The sequence below is a fragment of the Vicia villosa genome, linkage group LG6 (genome assembly GCF_029867415.1).
Source record: "Vicia villosa cultivar HV-30 ecotype Madison, WI linkage group LG6, Vvil1.0, whole genome shotgun sequence".
Taxonomy (NCBI): domain Eukaryota; kingdom Viridiplantae; phylum Streptophyta; class Magnoliopsida; order Fabales; family Fabaceae; genus Vicia; species Vicia villosa.
The window spans coordinates 141219826-141240386 of record NC_081185.1 but is presented as its reverse complement, the minus strand read 5'-3'; the positions used below and the strand labels follow the sequence as shown (position 1 = coordinate 141240386).

Here is a 20561-nt window from a genome sequence, read left to right as displayed (position 1 = left end):
AATTACCGAAAATTTGAAATTTTCAATAATTGAAAAATACCAGAAATTTCAAATTTCCGGTAATACTGGGTCTTAATTTTTTTTAACTAACTAACTGTCTTAATATATAAATATAATATATGTCATACATAGATGCATTACAACAAAACTACAGTTTTTGCATCATTAGAACAATTTTTTCCAATGTCTGACTTCCTAGACAATTCTTCCCAGTGTCTGAACCGACCCGCATATGTTGATTCCCATGCTTTTGCATTATTAGAACAATTCTTTCTCCAACGATCACTGATGGGAGGCAGTGGACAATCAGGTCTCAACTTCACCTGAACCCAATGATTACGGTTGACAAAACCAACAACAATGATTGTATGTCGACTCGTGTATGGGGGTGGAGCTATGAGAAGCGGGAAAAATGTTATGTTCATTAACTTGGAAAGAGAAACAAATACAACACTATAATTAGAAGCAATAGGGTAACTCATATCAGAGTCGTCATCCAATTCTCCTTACCCTGAACACCCAAGTGATTTATGAGTAATGAATTACTAGCATCAGAGACATTGTCATAGAACAACTTGGAAATCAAATCTGTGTGTTGCTGGATTTGAGTATGCAACTGTCTTCGAACATTATAACATGCATCTTCCCTCAATCCTAATGCAGATGAAATACAACGGAAACCACAATTTTCATCTGGTTCAACATCAACAATGTCATCGATGTACAGATGATAGAAAGCAGGAAACTGTGACAAGTACTTGGCTTTTGTAGGATTGGTAGAAGGTTACTTACTAATAGGCATGGTTGATGATTGACTCCCACTTGGTTGTGTGCATGATCTCTTTGCAGTCTGACTCCTCTGTGAAGCATCATCATATTCTGACTGACTTGGATCACGATGCACATCATTTTCCTCACTTTTTCTACTCTTCTTAACTCCTCTCTTTGGTTTTTATTTCACTGGCGGTGGACATACTGAAGATATAGATGGATAGGCAAGATCACAAACTTCTTTTTTTCAACACCCTTTGACCCACAATACCCATAGTATTGAATTGTCGCTTCAACTCTTCGCACTCCTCTTCTAAATCCCACTTGGTCTCGTCAGGACTCACCTCATATTCTGAAATTTGCAATTTCCTCCAAAACACATGGATAGACTCCAAAGCTATAGGTATGCCTAGAATTTGGTAACCGGCGAGCTGACACGCACACGGTAACCCATGTGTTGTTCTAATGTAACAACCACACATCTGCTTGCTCGCACCAACAAATTTGACTCTTTCTAGTTCCTTTCTAATGAGTTGAACACACTGTCTTGAAACAAAAATATGCAATTTAGAATAGAATGGAGTGTTATACCGATGCTCAATGTTGACGATACTTTTTCGAAACGACACTCGTATGGAACCTAGCTGCAACTTCAACATTATGTTCACAGCCTCCCAGCTTGCACATAAATCCGCACGACTTGTAGTCAACATGTTCTTCAGACTCCAATATGCAGAATCCACCCTAGGAATCATAGACACGTTAAATAAAACAACTCACAGATAGAAAACATAAACATATTTTCTTTTAGAAGAATGTACCTGTTTGTTGTGTTGTTCCCTAAATGAGTGACTCTGTTAGTCCATTCAGCAACAACTCTTTCCTTTAATGGTGTTAACCATGTTTCTTTCATATACTTGACAAATGATAGAATATCACCACATACACTCTCGAAGTGGTTTAGATGTACATCAAATTCGTCTTCTGTATTTGAACACATCATGTTATTCCACTGATCCATGACATGTTCTTGTATTTCTAATTTCACATACTCTTTACATTTCATGCTAACATTTTTTTGAAATATGAAACGTACATAACAAATGAGACGCATTTGGATACATAGAATCAATGGCATTCATTAATGCAAGTTCCCGGTCCGTCACCAGGACATCTGGTAGCAACTTCTCATAATAGAACAACTCCTTAAGCCTCTCTAGTGCTCATGTGAAGTTCTCCTCCATTTCATGTTTCTAATATGCAAAAGCAACTGAAAACGTCAATTTTGTTGATGTAACACCAACAATCTCAAGCAGTGGTAGTCGGTACCTACACGATTAAAAAACGCATTCAGCAACCAGATCACTCGACATATTTTTAAGATGGGAGAAATTAACATTAAAATTATTACCTTTTTGTCTTGTATGTGCAATCAAAAAACAACACCAGAGGAAACATATTCAACAACTTGACAGAGTCAAGGCATGTCTTGAAGATATCAGCCACAATATTTGAATTCTCCTTATTTCTAGACCAACATATGTATTTCTCTCGGTGAATAAGGCTCAATAAAATTTTCATTTCTGTCAGTGCACCTCTCTTGCCCAATCTGTATGTTGCTCTAGCTCGATATATCTGGGTAATACTCGTGGGATTTTCTAAGTCTTTGTCTTTCAAAGCAGACACGATGTACCTTGGTGCCATATTGTACTTCGTCACGTCATTCACAAAATTTCTTTCATCATCTTTTAGACTACTCAACATGCCATAGCTGAGGATCCACATCCTTGTTTCCATCTATCTTCTTCTTCTTCTTCTTCTTCTTTGACTCTCTACTGCAACCTTTCTTAGATCTCGGCATTTTAAAATCGAATTCTGCATTATAAGGTGATTTGCAAAATAAGCCAAACGAAATTTCACTTTTTTTGCTCAATCTAAATCAACCAAATATATTCAGCCCTAGTCATTAGCTCATTGCAGTGCAACTTTGTAAAACCACACAGAAAGAAGAAAATGTGTATAAAGGACTAACCCAGCAAATGAAACTTAAAATCAAGAAGATAATTGAAACTTAAAATCAAGAAGCAATAGAAATGAAATAGAAAACAAATACACGTTTTTTTCTATTTCTTAATCATTTTAATTTATAAGAAAAAAACATAACTTTATTTTTATCTAATCATTTTAATTTAAAAGTTGTTTTTTCTAAAATAAAATTATAATTAAATTGTATCTAATTTGTTTTATGACTCAAGTTTTCAATAAACAACAACCAATTACAATTATTTTTACAACTCCAAGAGTTTTTAATATTTTTTAAGATGTTTCTTTATGCTATATTTATCGAAGAAATTATTGGTAACAATTCAATTATTTCTAATTTCAACAAACACTTTAATTTTGAGGAAAGTCATTTCAAATGATGGCAATTAGGGGTGGTAAAGTGGGTTATCCGTCCCGTTTAGGCCCGTTCAAAAGCGGGGCAGGGCAGACCAACTTAGGTGTCTGAGTTTAAAAGTCAAGTCTGTCCCGTTTATTTACGAGTTGGCGGGTTAGCGGGCTGTCCCGTCAATTTTGTTTAATTTTTTTTTACAATTTCATTTATTACACAATTTACAAATTTTTTAATCATTATCAAATAGGCCAACAAAATATATTTTTTAACCATGCATAATAAAACTTCAATAAATCTTAATGTCAATGTCATAATCAAAAACTGAAAAACTAACATAGTAAAACACCAAAATAGTCTACTTAGTTCAATCATGTTATGGCACTAACATCATAATACCAAAAAACCAACATCCACAATCTAATCTAGTTTAGGACATGCAGAGACATAAATTAGTAAAACAAACTAGCACAAGTTAAACAAAGACAACCAAAAACAATAAGCAAAAACCCAATCCTAAAGGCTCCATGACAAACACTTCATCAATTATAGTCTACGTCATAAGCATATGAAGCTTTAGTTAATGTCATAGAAATTGGCTGGAACCTTACATCATTCCTTTCCTCATCGTCACCCACTACAACAACATAAAATAAGATGTAAAAAAAGTCACAACCATATATTTTATGTAGCCAAATAAACCACATATAAATGAAATAAATCAATTAAAAATATGATTATATATGATTATATACCTGAACTGTTAAAACCGTGAAGCCAATTGCGAGTGCAAAAAAAAGCCTCCACATTTTTCGTTAATAAACGACTTCTATATTTGTTAAGAATGATAGAACCAATGCTAAAAGCATATTCAGATGCAACAGTAGTGATAGGATTGTCTATCAAATCACGAGCCATTAAAGATTAATCTTTAAACCGATACATATTCTCCTTCCGCCATTGAAGAACATTCAAGTCATCATAGTTTTGATAAGTAGAATCCAAGCTAGGCTCCTCCAAATAAACATCAAGTTGAGACTTTTCTATTTAAATTGCAAGTTGTTGATTGGGAAATTTTAATGCCTATTATATTATTCAAAGTTAAAAATTCAGCCCACACCAAACCGCAAATATATCAACAAAGAATAGTAAAATTCAATATGGAAGAATATAATTAATTTTTTCACATATTCATGTAGCATGCCATCTAAATAAAGAAAAAAATGAATTATTAAGAAATTTACATTAAACAAGCTGGAAGTCAGTTTGTGGGTAGACGAAGTAGTGAAAGATGGAGTACTTGTGGAAGTTGGGGAAGATGAAACAGGAATGGAAGAATAGTTCTCAAAGGGGGGGGGGGGCGGTGAACTCATGGTGGCAATGTAATGAAAGCACCAAATGTTGTGAACACAATACAACAGAGAAGAAAATCTAATGAATTGTACTACTATCTCCGACCCAATTTATAAGACGTTTTGGGCATTTCACACGAATTAAGAAATGTAAGTATTGCTTTATGGAAAAGTGAAATGATGTATAATTTTAACAAAATATCCTTCAATAATTACATTGAAAAGCGAAACTAAAAGAGTATGAAAAAGAAGAGTAATAAATGATAGAGGGTATATTTGAAAAAATTGTATGAATGTTGCATTGGAAATGAAAAGTGACTAGTAATTTGGGACAAGTTTTTTCTCCAACGCGTCTTATAATTTGGGACGGAGTGAGTATATGGCCATAATTGGTTACAACACAACCGTAATTTACATCCCACTAGGATTCTTGATGTAACAAAAAATAAATGACTCAGCAAGAACTATTCTAGACTCTTTTGAATCGGTGTTTCCTTCCTTTGGGGACCACAAAGTCTTTTAAATATTTGTGCCTTGTAGTATTCAGTTTTTTAAATGTCGGACCGGTCATCAAACCAGTGAGGATACTAGTTCATTGGTCGAACCACTGGGTCAGTGGTCAAACCACTCAACTTAATCGGATTAATCCGGATAATTCGGTTGAATAAACGGAACTCTATAATAAACTATATATTTATTAAATCGGTCGAACCGGATGACTCGGTTTCTAAAAAATATCACGACACCTTCAAAATTATCATAATTTCACATGTTCATTATTTAAATTTAATATTTAAATATAATCATCACTCACAACAAAATAATAATATGAAATACAAATTTAAATAAATTTTGAATCAGATAATTGCAAATAAGGGAAAGTTGTTCCATATAAATTTTGAATAAAGTTTAATTTTTTTCTTAAAAGAATTATGAAAACAACGTCGTTTTGAACTGCCGGTTTTCCAAAACCACTCATTCACCCGTTTTCACCAATTCAATAGCATACTCGGTCTAACAATTAGACCCGACCAATAATTCTTTCGGTTTCTGATTTGATCTACCGATTTGGTTCGATTTTTAAAACACTGATAATAGTCCATTTAAGTTTGATTTGCGGTAAGGTTTCCTTCATGTCCTCTTCATAGTTATGTTGGCCCATTACAAATACCCAACCTCGAATTAGTAGGGTTTCCAAAAACGAAGCGATGGAAATAATGAAGGCAATGGAAGACTTCTAGCTGATGGATTTATCGTTCAACCTGTCCTGGTTCACTACAACGCGCAAGGCTTTTAAAAGCGCTTTTTTTGGCCTCTAACAGCGCTTTAAAGCGCTGCCAAAGCCAGCGCTGGCATAGGCTACGAAAGCGCTTTTAAAAGCGCTCTGGTAGGCCCCCCTATAAGAGCGCTTTTCTGGAAAAAGCGCTCTTGTAGGCCCCCCTTTAAGAGCGCTTTTCAGGAAAAAGCGCTCTGGTAGGCACCCCTATAAGAGCGCTTTTTTCAAAAGCGCTTTCGTATGTTGCGTTTTTTTTTTATGTTTTTTATTATTTCTAAACCTGCACTTTTGGCAGCAATATTTTAGAACCTGTAATTTACTATTTTTTGGCAGTATTTTTTCATGAACCTATAATTTATCATTTCAAATCGATATATACCATTATAATCGATATCGATTATATACAAAAAAAGTATTATATTATATACCATTAATGTAAATCAAAATACATATATACATATTTCTAAACCAAAACAACTAAACCAATTCACATATTTCTAAACCAAAACAACTAAATGGGAAACAACTTCCGAGTTCTTATGCAACCAATGTACGCTTCCTGTATTATCTGGAGCTATGTTGTATTGATGCTTTAGTGGAGAACCAGTAGTCACCTGAGCTATGTTGTATTGTGTCACAGAATATGAATCAAATAACTGTACCCCGAACGATCCTGCCACAGAAGACTTCGGGGTACATTACTTGATTCATATTCTGTGGAACATAATCGGCAGGGGCACATTGTGTTCTATCCTTTACCAGTCCATCCACTGTTTGAAGCTCAACCTACAATAGAAAAACGTGATTATTTACACAACATTCACATTCTCAATATTTTCTCTATCAACCAAAAATTTCCTCATCTCCGAACAAAAGACAAAATAGTTAATAAAAATAGTGCTATACCAGAACAGAAACCAATTTATAAGAAATCAATTAACAACCACATGCACATAAAAATAGTTTTTGATAAAAGAACAAGTCAATTGAGCCAACAACCAAAAACCCTAAAAAAAATCAGCCGTAGAGCCGTAGAGCCAACAACCAAAAACCCTAAAAAAAATTCTGTTCATCATCTTCGAAAAACCTCTCCAGAAACTGTAAATACATTGTTCATATTCATCCAACAACAATCACAATACACAGCCGCAAACACTAACCAAAACCCTAATTGTTCATCTTTCTCATACACGCAAACCATTCATCAGAAACAAAACCATTCACAAATCATCATTAAACATAACCAGACAAACATTCATCAAACCCAAACATTTGTTCATCACTTTCCTAATCAAACAAACCCTTCAGAAATTTGAGAGAGGAAGAGAGAATAAGAAATAAACTCAGAAAGGTCTCACCCGGTTTTGGTTTGTAGATTCAGAATCGAAACCGAACTCAGCAACAACACGAACCTCAACTCACCATAAACTCGTGTGTTTTGGATCTGAAAGGAAGAAGAACGACGGAGGTTGCTAGGGTTTCAGAGAGAGGACGGCGGAGCAACGAAGGAAGAAGAAAGATCTGAAACAAAACGCGTGTGTTTGTAAAATATATAATTTTTTAAATGGGCTACCAGAGCGCTTTTCAAAAGCGCTTTAATAACACCCCCTACCAGAGCGCTTTTATCCCAAAAGCGCTTTCGTAGCACCCACCCTATAAGAGCGCTTTTAAAAGCGCTTTCATAACCCCCCTACCAGAGCGCTTTTTAAAAGCGCTCTCATACCCCCCCTACCAGAGCGCTTTTTAAAAGCGCTCTCATAACCCCCCCTACCAGAGCGCTTTCATTGACGGGTCTTCAGTTTCAATGGCCATCATGAACCTCATTCCACAACGCCACTTATTCTGAATTGCTGTTCTAATTAATGAGGTTTTCACAAAAAACTCGGGAGTACCAACCCAAGGATAGTAAACCACATCAAATGGTTGCTTATTGACACCAAGTCTTACTGCTTCAATAACATCTTCAGCCTTCACTTTCCCAATTCCCATCACCTTATCACTTCTCAATTCATTTCCTATATCATGTTTTTGAGGTTTATCGTCTTTCTCTCTTGAAGACGAGGTAAGTTCTCCGTGGGATGGTACAAGATGAATTCCAATTTCATTAACAGGTTTGCTCTTTGATGAAGGGTTAGATCCAAATTTGTTTCCTCTTTTAGACCTTCGAATTCCAATATGAAGATCACCGTTTTCCGCTCTCAGAAACACAAGTGAATCCCCCGAAACAAGTAGCTTTTCGGTTACAAACTCACTCCACCCAGTTGTTAACAGATGCCGCTTTCGCGCATCCTTATAAACATGTTTGAATTCCCATGTTTCACCATGAACATCCGTGGGAGAAATGTCCTGGGAAGTAGGGTTACCTGAATAATCTAATGGAGGAAAAATTGTTTCTGCACAATTCTTAGGACAAGATAATCCAAAAGAAGCATGGCTTACTTCAGATTGTGTCAAGGTTTTTGTATAAGATTGATATTTATTCCTAGTTACAGACATATCATTGATGCCAGCAACAGCATCATCATCAAAACTAACCTCGCTATTATTCAGAGGAACAAGCCTGAGTTTTGCATACACTTCATCTGTGTCAGGATCAGCCCTATAATGGATAGCTGCAACTCTACATGGAATTTGGGATGGAATTTTGATGTCAGCAGGAAAATTGACGGGTTGATATGCATGCTCGGCATGACCTTGAGGGAAGTAGAAGATGTTAGAGTTAACTTGTGGAATTTGCACTATTCTTCCAGCAAGAGCATGCCATAGCTGAGGATCCACATCCTTGTTCCCATCTGTCTTATTCTTCTTTGACTCTATTGCAACTTTTTCTTTTCCTTTCCTAGATCTTGCCATTTTAAAATCAAGTTCTGCATAAAAAGAAGTTTTAACATTTAGTTTTGAAATGTATACTCAGTTGCACACACACCAAATTTATTAAAAAGGAAAATTGTGATATGAATTAGACAGAAATTACAGAAAGAATGACTGGACAGAAATACAAATTGCAGTTTATTTGTTCAATCAATAGTTATAACCATAAAATCTCTATTACACGTGTAAGTATCTAAATCTAAATCGATCAAATATATTCAGCCCTAGTTATAACTACAGAGAAAGAAGAAAACGTGTAACAAACTCAAGAAAATTTCAATGAGATAACGTGTATTAAGGACTCCCTACAACATAATCACTCTCATCTCAGTATGACAAAGTTGCAGCGGATTCTTCCCCTTCCAAAGTTCATAAAGATATCAAGAAGCAATAAAAAACAAGATTGAAAGTTAAAAAGAAGAAGCAATAGAAATGAAATAGAAAAAGCAAGAGGAGTAGAAGAAAGAACAAAAAGAAAGATAAAGAAGAAAAGGAAAGTACCTTCGCTGATTGCTTGATTCTGCAATCCCTAGGAGAGAGATGTGATGGGGAGAGAAAGAGAGAATAGCAAAGTTTAGAAGTTGATGTAAAATTGTTCTTGAGAGTCTGTAGTAGTTTGAAAGAGTTGATGTAAAAATAACAGCTTTGAAACGGTTATAACAGAATGAAGCACCACATAGCAAACAGTTATGAACCCAACAACAATGCAAATTCACCAATAGAAGAGCTTATAGTATTCTTTATAAATTCTCATAGATTAACTGAAATAGTTAATGGCACATATAAAAATAATTAATTTTTTTTATAAAAAATAGCATATGCAATTTTTGTTCTGCTTATTTTGTTAAGCAGTTGTGCTATAAACTTCAAATAAACCAATTATCCAAACATGCCCTAAATTAAACAAATCAGTACAAAGAAACCAAAAATGATACGTAAACCTCCGCATGTACAGTTCCTCCGGCCAAAGATGATGTATGCAGCAAGCGCCACCCTCAATATATTCCATTTAACCTTTCTCCCGGGTGGTTCCCCCTCTCTCTCACTCTTCAATTTCAACTTTTTCTTCATTTTAATTTTGGCGCTCTCTGTGTTGTTTATTGTTTCTAGTAATTTATGTTATATTGCTATTAAGTATAGATTCTTATCTAAACTTGTTAGGGAAAAAGCTTTATAGCTTACTCCCATCGATTTATAAGAAAAAACAAATACACAATTTTTTTCTATCACTGTACAAATTATAAGAAAAAATTATAACTTTATGTTTATTTAATATTTTAATTCAAAAGTCATTTTTTCTAAAATAAAATTAAATATAAATTCATTTTTTCAATAAACAGCAACGGAGTACAATTATTTTTACATCTCCAAGAGTCTTCAAGGAATAGTTGGAGAAGAAAGTTTAGTGTAAATTTAAGATAATATTTTAGTGTTGTGTGTGAATATGATTGAACAATGTAATTAAAATCGGACTGGACATCAAGTTGATTAGAAAAGGAAAAAGAAAATTAAATCATGCATTATTTTGAAACGGTTAGGGTTCTAGTTCTCTGTCTAACCTGTTGAACCGGTCGGTCCAATTTTAATTACCGTGTGATTGACAATACAATAGATAATAGAATTTAAGAGAGATCACACAACAAGATTTATACTATTTCACTCAAGTGTATGTTTCAGACCTTGCAATCTAGGAGATTTATTTACTTTTGCTTTAAAAAAATTCTTCTATACACCTTTTCAACTATGTATTTTCTTAATCTCGTCAGACTTACACCACTAATTAAAATAGCTTCAGTAAGCTTACAAGAAATTAACAAGTTTTGTTATCTACAAAACATTAAAAAAGATTTTTCGTTAACACTCACTACAAAAAATATGTTCCCAGCCACGTGAAGTTGTGAAGTGGTTAAAACGTGGCTAGAAATTGGTGGTTGCGACGTGGTTACCACGTCACTACACCTTTTATTAATAAAATATTGAAGATAACGTAAAAATGGATGGAGTCAGAGATATTTTTTTTAAAAAAAATATATTTGCGACGTGGTCATAACGTCGCTGGATTTACATTAATTTAAAAAATATTAAAAACCCTAACAACTTGATGGAGGGATTTCTGAAAATTTGAAAATTTTGGTTGTGTATACACGTCGCAACGCTTTACAGGGAATATTCGCTGACCTTGAATTGACTTGGTCTGACTTGACTCAGTAAAAGCAGTTAATGCAGCAGCCGTTGGAACTGTTGCGATATGCTTTACACGTCGCAACTAGCGACATGTTCCACACGTGGCAAACTTCTATCCGTTGGAGAAGTTGCGACGTAATTTTCACTTCATTGGGTTGCGTCATGAAAATCACATCGGTATGGCCCATTAAATACTACCCAACGCACTCATCTAGTAAACTCACTCTTCCTCTTTCTTCCTTCCTCATTCTTTCTCCCCCTTCTCTTCCACTACCACCAAGAGATCTCTTCTCCTTCTTCTCTTCTTCCACCACCAACAGATTTTCAGTTCTTCTTCCTCACACAATATTAATCAAAAGGTAATATTTAATTGTTTTATTTTTATTCAATTTTCATTTACAAAATAATCTCTAATATTTGATATTTATTTTGTAGTAGTCTACTAAGCTTGAAGATTTCAAGCATTGTTTGTGTATTTGAGAGTTTATTTGAAAGCTTCATAGAGGTAAGTTTTCAATTTTAACAGTATAATTTCTAATTAATGTATGTGCTTATTTAAGATTTTTGTTTATTGTTGTTTGTATATTATTGATTTATGTTGTTTAGATTTTATATATATAAAAACAAATTTTATAATATATGTATATGTATATATATTATATATTAAAACATATTTTATATTTGATTATAATAGGTAAATAAATATATATATATATATATATATATATATATATATATATATATATATATATATATATATATATATATATATATATATATATATATATATATATATATATATATATATATATATATATATATATATATATATATATATATATATATATATATATATATATATATATATATATATATATATATATATAGGGAGCATATCAAGTGAGAGCAATTTTAAATGAGAGGATGAGAGGAATAAATATCAACCTTTAGATTCATCAAGAGAGAGAAATTAATAGCCACATTAATGTATTAACATTCTCTCTCTTGATGAATCTAAAGGTTGATATTTATTCCTCTCATCTCTCATTTAAAAATGCTCTCACTTGATATGCTCCCATATATATATATATATATATATATATATATATATATATATATATATATATATATATATATATATATATATATATATATATATATATATATATATATATATATATATATATATATATATATATATATATATATAAAACAGATTATATTTTTTATTTTCAAATCTATATTATTATTTATTAAAAAACAGAATATATTTTATTTAGTAAAACAAAATATATTTTTAAATATATAATATTTAGTAAAATAGAATCTATAAACATAATATATAATATATTATTTTATTTTTATTAAAAACAGAATTTAGTTTTAAATATATAATATTTATTAAAAATAGAATCTATTAAAAACATAATTTATAAAATTGAATCTATTAAAAACAGAGTTTATAAAATAAAATCTGTTATATATATGTTTTTTTAATTATATTATAATAAAACAGAAGTTAAAAAAATAGAATGCATAGTATGTATTATATGTTATATTTTTATTATAAGTTTTTTTAATTAAAAAATAATAGTTATGTATTAATTTTTTTTATTAAATATGTATTTAAAACAAACACATAATATTATTATATGTATTATTTGTAATATTTGTATTTAAAAAATATTTTATTATTTGTAGCATATAATGTATATATAGACTAATAATGTAGATTAGTTAAATAAAGACTAATTAAAAAAATTATTAGTATATAATGTATTATTTGAGCATTTGTTAAATATTATAAATTTTTTTTATTATATTAGAATAAAATATAACTTAAAAAAATAGAATATATAGTATGTATTATATGTTAGATTTTTATTATATGTTTTTTTTAAATAGAAAATAATAGTTAGGTATTAAAAATATTTTATTAAATATGTATTTAAAACAAACACATAATATTATTATATGTATTATTTGTAATATTTGTATTTTAAAAGCATTTTATTATTTGTAGCATGTATTAGTATATAATATAGACTAATTAAATTTAGACTAGTTAAAAAAGTTATTAATATATAATGTATTATTTGAGTATATATTAAATAGTTAAAAATTTACTCATATGAAATTGTATGATTGTACAAATGTGCAGTATAAAATATTATTTGTACAATCGTAGTTGGATGTACGATAGATTGGAACTAGGAAGACGCGCACTTAAACCCAAATTTATAGAAGGAGTTGATGGGTTTATCACGTGGGCATTTGCTCAGGAATGTTGTCGAAGGGAAGAGGGGGTCAGATGTCCTTGCCTTAAATGTGAATGTAGACATATAATTAGTGATCCAGAGGAAGTAACACGTCATTTGCATAGAAGGGGTTTTATTAAAAATTATTGGGTTTGGACGTCTAATGGTGAAAAACTGCCGATGAACGTACCTGAGACTAGCAATACGCATGCTTCAAGTAGTAGACCGACTATGGAATATGAGGAAAACTTTAATTTGATCGGTGACATGGTTGAGGATGCTTTTGGTGTGAACGTGACATATGATCAACTTGAAGATTTTGATGGACAAGAGTTGCCGAATGAGGAAGCACGAAGATTTTATCAATTGTTAAATGAGATGAGTATACCGTTGTTTAAGGGGTCGTCAGACTCAAAGTTATCAATGTGTGTGCGATTATTGGCTGAAAAGGAATATTGGAATATTCTTGATCAGTGTTTGGAATTCTTCATAAAAATGATATTGGACTTGACTGCTACGAAAGACAACTTGCCTACAACTTTTTATGATGTAAAGAAGTTGGTGTCGAAGTTGAGTTTAAGTGTAAGAAAAATCGATTGGTGCATTAATGGTTCCATGTTGTTCTATGACAATGAGTTTGGTACTAATGATGGATTGTTGGAGGTATGTAAGTTCTGTAATTGTCCAAGATATCAAGTTCAAAGTAAAACCGTTAACCGTAAGAAAACACATGTAACAGTGAAGTCCATGTTTTATCTTCCGATTATACCTAGGTTAAAAAAAATGTTTGCTTCAATGCATAGTGAAAGTCAGATGACATGGCATCATACAAATCAAATAAGTTCAGGCACTATGCGACATTCATCTGATGGCGAGGCTTGGAAGCACTTTGATTCAGATACATCCTGATTTTGCTGCAAAACCTAGAAATGTCAGACTTGGATTATGCTCTGATGGATTTACTCCATATGTCCAAGCGTCGGGAAGTGCGTATTCTTGTTGGCCAGTTATTGTAACCTCTTACAACCTCTCTCCCGAGATGTGCATGACAAAACCGTACATGTTTTTGACCTGTATCATTCCAGGATCGTCAAGTCCAAAAGCCGGAATTGATGTGTACTTACATCCTTTAGTTAATGACTTGAAAAGGTTGTGGATTGGAGAATGCACCTATGATATATCTCGTAAACAAAACTTTACTTTGCGAGCTTCCTTGATGTGGACCACTAATGACTTTCAAACATATGGTATGTTGTCTGGTTGGGGTACGCATGGCAAAATAGGTTGTCCGCATTGCATGAGACACACTAAGGCGTTTATGTTGGATAAAGGGAGGAAGAGCTCATGGTTTGACTGTCACCGCAGATTCCTACCAAGAAATCATTCTTATAGAAGAAACAAGACAAATTTCAAAAAAGACGAAGTGGTAACAGATCTTCCTCCACCTCGATTGTCACCAGGTGCTGTATGGGACCAAGTTTGTGTCCTATCAAAAATCACAGATACTGGTAAAGCATGTAGAATTCCAAGATACGGGGTCATACACAATTGAAAAAAAAGAAGTATATTTTGGGACCTAGGATATTGGAAAGATAATTTGTTGCGCCATAATCTTGATGTTATGCATATTGAGAAGAATTTTTTTGATAATATATTTAGCATAGTGATATATGTTAAAGACAAAACAAAAGATATTGAGAAAGCTAGACAGGACATGGAAATTTGGTGTAATCGAAAAGAGTTAGAGTTGAAGCCTCAACCGAATGGAAAATTATTAAAACCCAAGGCTAGTTACAATCTAACTTTAGAAGAAGCTAAAGCGGTTTGTGGATGGTTAAAAGAATTAAGGATGCCTGACGAGTATTCTTCAAATTTAGCAAGGTGTGCCGATGCTAACACCGGGAGGTTGCATGGTATGAAAAGTCATGATTGCCACATATTTATGGAACAATTGCTACCAATTGCATTCGATTCTCTACCCAAACATGTGCTTAATCCACTAATTGAAATTAGTCAATTTTTTAGAGATATTTGTGCGTCAACTTTAAGAGTGAATGACATCATTAATTTGGACCAAAATATTCTAATCTTTCTCTGTAAGTTTGAACAAATATTTCCACCTGGTTTTTTTGACTCCATGGAACATCTACCTGCGCATCTTTCATATGAAGCTTATCTTGGAGGACCTGTTCATTATAGGTGGATGTATCCATTTGAAAGGTTCATGGGTGATTCTAAGCAATCAGTGAAAAATAAAGCTAGAGTTGAAGGATCAATATGTTCACATTACTTGCACCGAGAGACATCACATTTTTGCAGTCACTATTTCAACAACTTCAGGTTAACTCCAAGAATCATAAGGAATCATGTAAATATTAACGAAAGAAGTCAATTCACCTTATCAATCTTTGGGCTTTCAGGTCGTCCATCTCGAAAGAAAAGTGTTCATTGGTTGACCCAACAAGAAATGCAATCCGCACATGTTCATGTCTTGATCAACTGCGTTGAAGTTAAACCATATCTTGAGCAAGTATTGATAAGTGCAAATTGTATCTGTTTTTGTGTATAAGTTTTGTTGCACTTATCTATTTTTTTTGACAATATCGTTTGAATAAACTTCGTTTTGTTGTAAATACGTTTACTTTACAGATTATTGTATTTTATTGTAATTGTGTACCGTTTGATAGCTTTAATGTCTTTTTGTATGTATTCTTGCATGTTTGGAGTCTCGAGTAATAAAGTGTCGAAGACACGGCTCCAAATGCGCGTTTTGAAGAAATAAAGAGCCAAAGTTCTGTCAAACTCGCTAAGCGCAAATTCTAGCGCGCTATGGCCCTTTTTGTGTTCCTCGGGTAGTAACTTTTGCTTCGCAAGCTCGCTTAGCCAGCTTTTTCTCGCTTAGCCAGATAAGCTCGCTTAGCCAGATCAATTTTTGTCGTTTAGTGTAAAATATCCGTAAATAATGTACGAATTACTGGAAGCTCGCTTAGCGAGATCTGTGTGGCTTAGCGAGGTCTGTGAGTTCAGAATTATATATATGTTGTAAAATCAGATTTTGTTAGGTTTTATCATCTCTTCTTTGACAAATTGAGCTCTGATCCTTTCTTGATGGTTTAGAGGTTTAGGAAACACCATTGGGCGCTACATCATGTGGATTGGCTATGGATTTGTCTCGATTGCCTTGATACGGTGAGAGTTTCTGGTTCATCTCCTTTCTTCCCTATGTTTCATTCCAATGGTGGGTTTTGTATGTATATTTCTACTCTTATTATATGTACATTTGTTGATCTTGGGATCGTTTTTATATATTTGCTTTACAAATCATCATTGTTGTTGTTCTTGATCTTTTTGCTTAAATGCTCTGGATTTGTGTTGTTTTAGAAATAGACATCATAGATCTTGATTAGGAATGATAGCTGTTAGTTTCTAGATTTTAGAAATGGATTTACGGCTAATAACCGTAATGGGTATCAAATTTAATGCCTTTGTGTTGTTTATGTCGGTTGAGACATCGCTGATGTGAATAGTACGGTTGAGCTTTCGTCGGTGTTTCAGACATGGACGCTGATGTGGCGTCTCGATTGATGCCTGGTGATTTTGATGCGTATTATGAGTGTGTTGCGATAAGATCTTCAGGTTTAAGTATTCGACGGGTAGAACGAAATGCAATTCCATAACTATTTCTCTGAGACTATTAAGATTGTTTATTTGTTTTTATTTACTTTTCTCGCATTTACTTTCCGTAACCCAATCATGAAACTTAGAATGCGAGATAGTCGAACGGAAGTTTTTCTCACCAATCTCTGTGGACACGATAAATCCCTGATAAATACTTCCAAAACTTTTGTTGCTTTCCGCTTTACCGCTTCAACAAGTATACCCAACTATTTAATTTTATCTATAGTGTGTAAATATTATTACCTTGAAACTTATAGTGTGTTTTTTTATAAGGAATTTAACAACGTCTATTTTCAAAGCACCGGTGTACAATCAACATCCGGTGTCGTTCATGCATAATTTCCAGCATGGTTCAAGGATAGATTGTCATGCATTGTTACACCGACTCCATAAATACTCCATTTGAGAAATTTGTGTGAAGGCCATATTCTAAGCGCAAACGAATGGCACACATACTTCGTGAACGAATATAAATTTCACACTGAGACTTGGACTGAAGGGAAAAAAAACAAAAAACAGTGGTGTATTCGTAAAAGGAGTTACAGACGGTGGTGAAGATGATTTCTATGGTTTTGTTAAACATATCTACGAGTTGGTATACAATTACTTGGACTCGGAGAATAAAGTTGTCTTATTTTACTGCGAATTGTCCACAGAGATTGGATCATACCATTACACTAATTAATCTATAACATTTATGTTAACTATATAATTTTTTTATTTAACATATTCTCGCATAATATATAACATATTCACACATATATATTAGCTATGCAAAATCTATAACATATAACAAGCATATTCTCACATAATATATAAACTTTATTCTTTTAAAAAAATAGAATGTATAAATCATGTTTTTAATAACTCACATATAAATAAAAATAAAAATAGAATGTATAAATCATGTTTTTAATATAAAAGTATATACACATATTTAACATATACACATATTTAATAAATTTTTGTTTTACCATTCTAAAAAATTTTCTATTTTCAAATACATATTAATATATAATTATATTTTTTTTACCATTTTTTAACATAATAACATATTATATACAAATTAAATTTTCTTTTTACCTTTTTAACATACACATATATAATAAATTTTCTTTTTACCATTTTAAAAAATATTCTATTTTCCAATACATATTAAACCTCTATTTTTCATTAAATAATAAATATTAAACTTTTAAAAAAAATTGTATATTATAAATGTTGTCTATATAGTTTACATATATAAATTATGTTTAATTGTATATAATAACTTACATATATATAAATTATGTTTAAAAATATATTTCGTTTTAATAAATTATATATATTTTTTAGAAATAATATTATAGATTTAAAAATAAAAAACATAATCTATTTTCTTAAAAATATATATATTTACCATAAACTAAACAAATATATCTCTATTAAACACAAATATAGTTTCTATGAGTTTACTAAAGACCCTTTGTTTTTTCTCTCATAGCTATATTTGGTTTGTAATTTCTTTTTGGCGGTTTTTTGTTCTATTCTGTCCTCTGTGTAAACAGGTTTGAGAACCCTTTGTTCTCCTATATATTCCATCTTGCTTACACAAAAAAAACACAATCTGTTTTAATAAAAAACATAATAAAAAATATAATCTGTTTTATTAAAAAACATCAACAAATATATATCTATCATTTACCATAAATTACTACATAAACATAATAACATTCAATCTAATTAATATATCATAAAAATTTCAGAAAAAATATAAAATTTATCTACAATCACAAATATTACATACTATATTAACCTAATAATATTCAATAATATAAATAATATATCACAAATATTACAGAAAAAATATAATATTTATCTATTAACACAAATATAACATAAAAAACAATCTAATTTAAATCTACCAATAATCTAACTAATATATCAGATTTTAAATTATAGAAATACCTCAATCTTCTAATTTCCTCCAATCTTCTAGTTCAATTTTTATATCTCCTCAATCTTCAAAAAATACTTTAAAATCTTGAATAAAAAAATTAACATAAATTAGAATCATAATCAATACAAATAATAAATAATAAATAAACTAATATAAAATACAATTAGAAAAAATATACCTTCAAAAATTGTGTGAGGAAGAGGAACAGAATGAGAAGAGGAATTGAAGAGAGGAATTGTTAGAGGAAGAGGAAGAGAATGCAGAGAGAAGAGAAAAGGGAGGAAGAAAATGAGAAAAGTGAGGAAGAGAGGGAAGAGAAAATGAGACGGAGAGGAAGTGAGAAGGAGAGTGTTTTTGAAACAATTATGGAGATATTAGCGACGTGATAGGAACGTCAGTGATTACTGATGTGTATTACACGTCACAAAAATCCAACGGTCAAATGGGTACCGGCATTTAAAACACGTCGCTACTTACACAATTATTGAGAGCGTTTTTGAAACAATTATGGAGATATTAGCGACGTGATAGGAACGTCAGTAATTACTGATGTGTATTACACGTCACAAATATCCAACGGTCAAATGGGCACCGACATTAAAACCACGTCGCTACTTACACACATTTATATCACGTCGCTAATGACCTAACGTTCATAAACTTTAATTTTTTCATCTGTCCTCACCTGCCACTCACCTGCCAAAGCCTGCTCATGTCCATTCAAAGTCAGACTTGAGGATTTCCGACGTGATAAGCACATCACAACCAAAAAAATTGAAAATTTTATTTTCCCACCATTTGACTTTACAGATTTCAATGGTTGAAAATTTAATTTATTTGTTGCGACGTGGATAGAATGTCACAAGTATTTTTTTTAATTTTTTTTCTGACTCCCCATGTGTTTACGTGATTGTTATTATTAATCATTAAAATATTATACTGACGTGGTTTGCTCGTCGGAACAGGCCTTTTTTTCCCACGTGAATAACACGACACGAATTCTGGACGCTGGGGGGTTGTTTTCTTGTAGTGAAATAAGAATAAAAAATAACTAAATTATCAATAATTATAAATAAAAATTTATTGAACAATATTAATATATTTGATGTATAATATTGGTCCTTGATTTTGGTGTTTTTTTATTTTTTATAAAGTTTATAAATTTTAATTTTATGATTTTGAAATTTGAAACATGTTAATTAATATTAATTAAAAATTTCTGAGTTTGTGAAAGTGAGAACAGTAACGATTTTAACTAAAGGTTTTGATTTTAAAGAAGAAATAACTTAATTGGCACGGTACATGTTTTTAAACATAGATAATTGAAAATGTTAATGGTGACTTATTTTTAGATGATTGTGGTGATTAGAGAAATGCTATAATTAGTAACCAAGTCTATACAAGAAACACAAAATTATCTACAAAACATCTTCGCATCATGGCAGAAGCTTTTTTGGTAAACTTTGTGAGCAGGAATCATCAAATTTTACTATTTCTTCCTCCTTTTAGGCTTGCATAGTTACATCTAAGTTAATGACTGAGACTACTTAAAATTTCAGTCTTAGAAAGCACATATTGCAAGATGATTCAGAATTGAAATAAACTCACAAGAGTTGGAATACATAGACAACTTCTTATAAACCAATCATGTTTATAGCAAATTATGGCTATAGGATCCTCTCACAGTTGTTCTCAATAAAAGTTTGCAACAAGATGAAAAATCAGACTTCTTCCTTCCATTGCTAATATAATTGTCACGTTGCCTCTTTTGATGAACTCACTTGAAAATATTATTAACGTATATCAATTTCTAAGAGGTGTACCAGTTTTTGAATTTTAT

At 31.8% G+C, this 20561-nt stretch overlaps 2 protein-coding genes across 2 annotated transcripts; both read right to left on the bottom strand.

Annotated features, from left to right (window-relative positions):
- Positions 1-2024: 2024 nt before the first annotated feature.
- On the bottom strand, positions 2025-2475 carry LOC131614827 (uncharacterized). The gene is made up of 2 exons (XM_058886376.1): positions 2183-2475; positions 2025-2100 (listed from the first exon to the last, which is right to left on the bottom strand). The coding sequence occupies exons 1-2, from the start codon at positions 2473-2475 to the stop codon at positions 2025-2027; spliced, it is 369 nt and encodes a 122-aa protein (XP_058742359.1).
- Positions 2476-7558: 5083 nt separating this feature from the next.
- LOC131614826 (auxin response factor 18-like) lies at positions 7559-8649 on the bottom strand. Its single transcript, XM_058886375.1, has one exon. The coding sequence runs from the start codon at positions 8642-8644 to the stop codon at positions 7559-7561; it is 1086 nt and encodes a 361-aa protein (XP_058742358.1). The 5' UTR covers positions 8645-8649.
- Positions 8650-20561: the final 11912 nt, after the last annotated feature.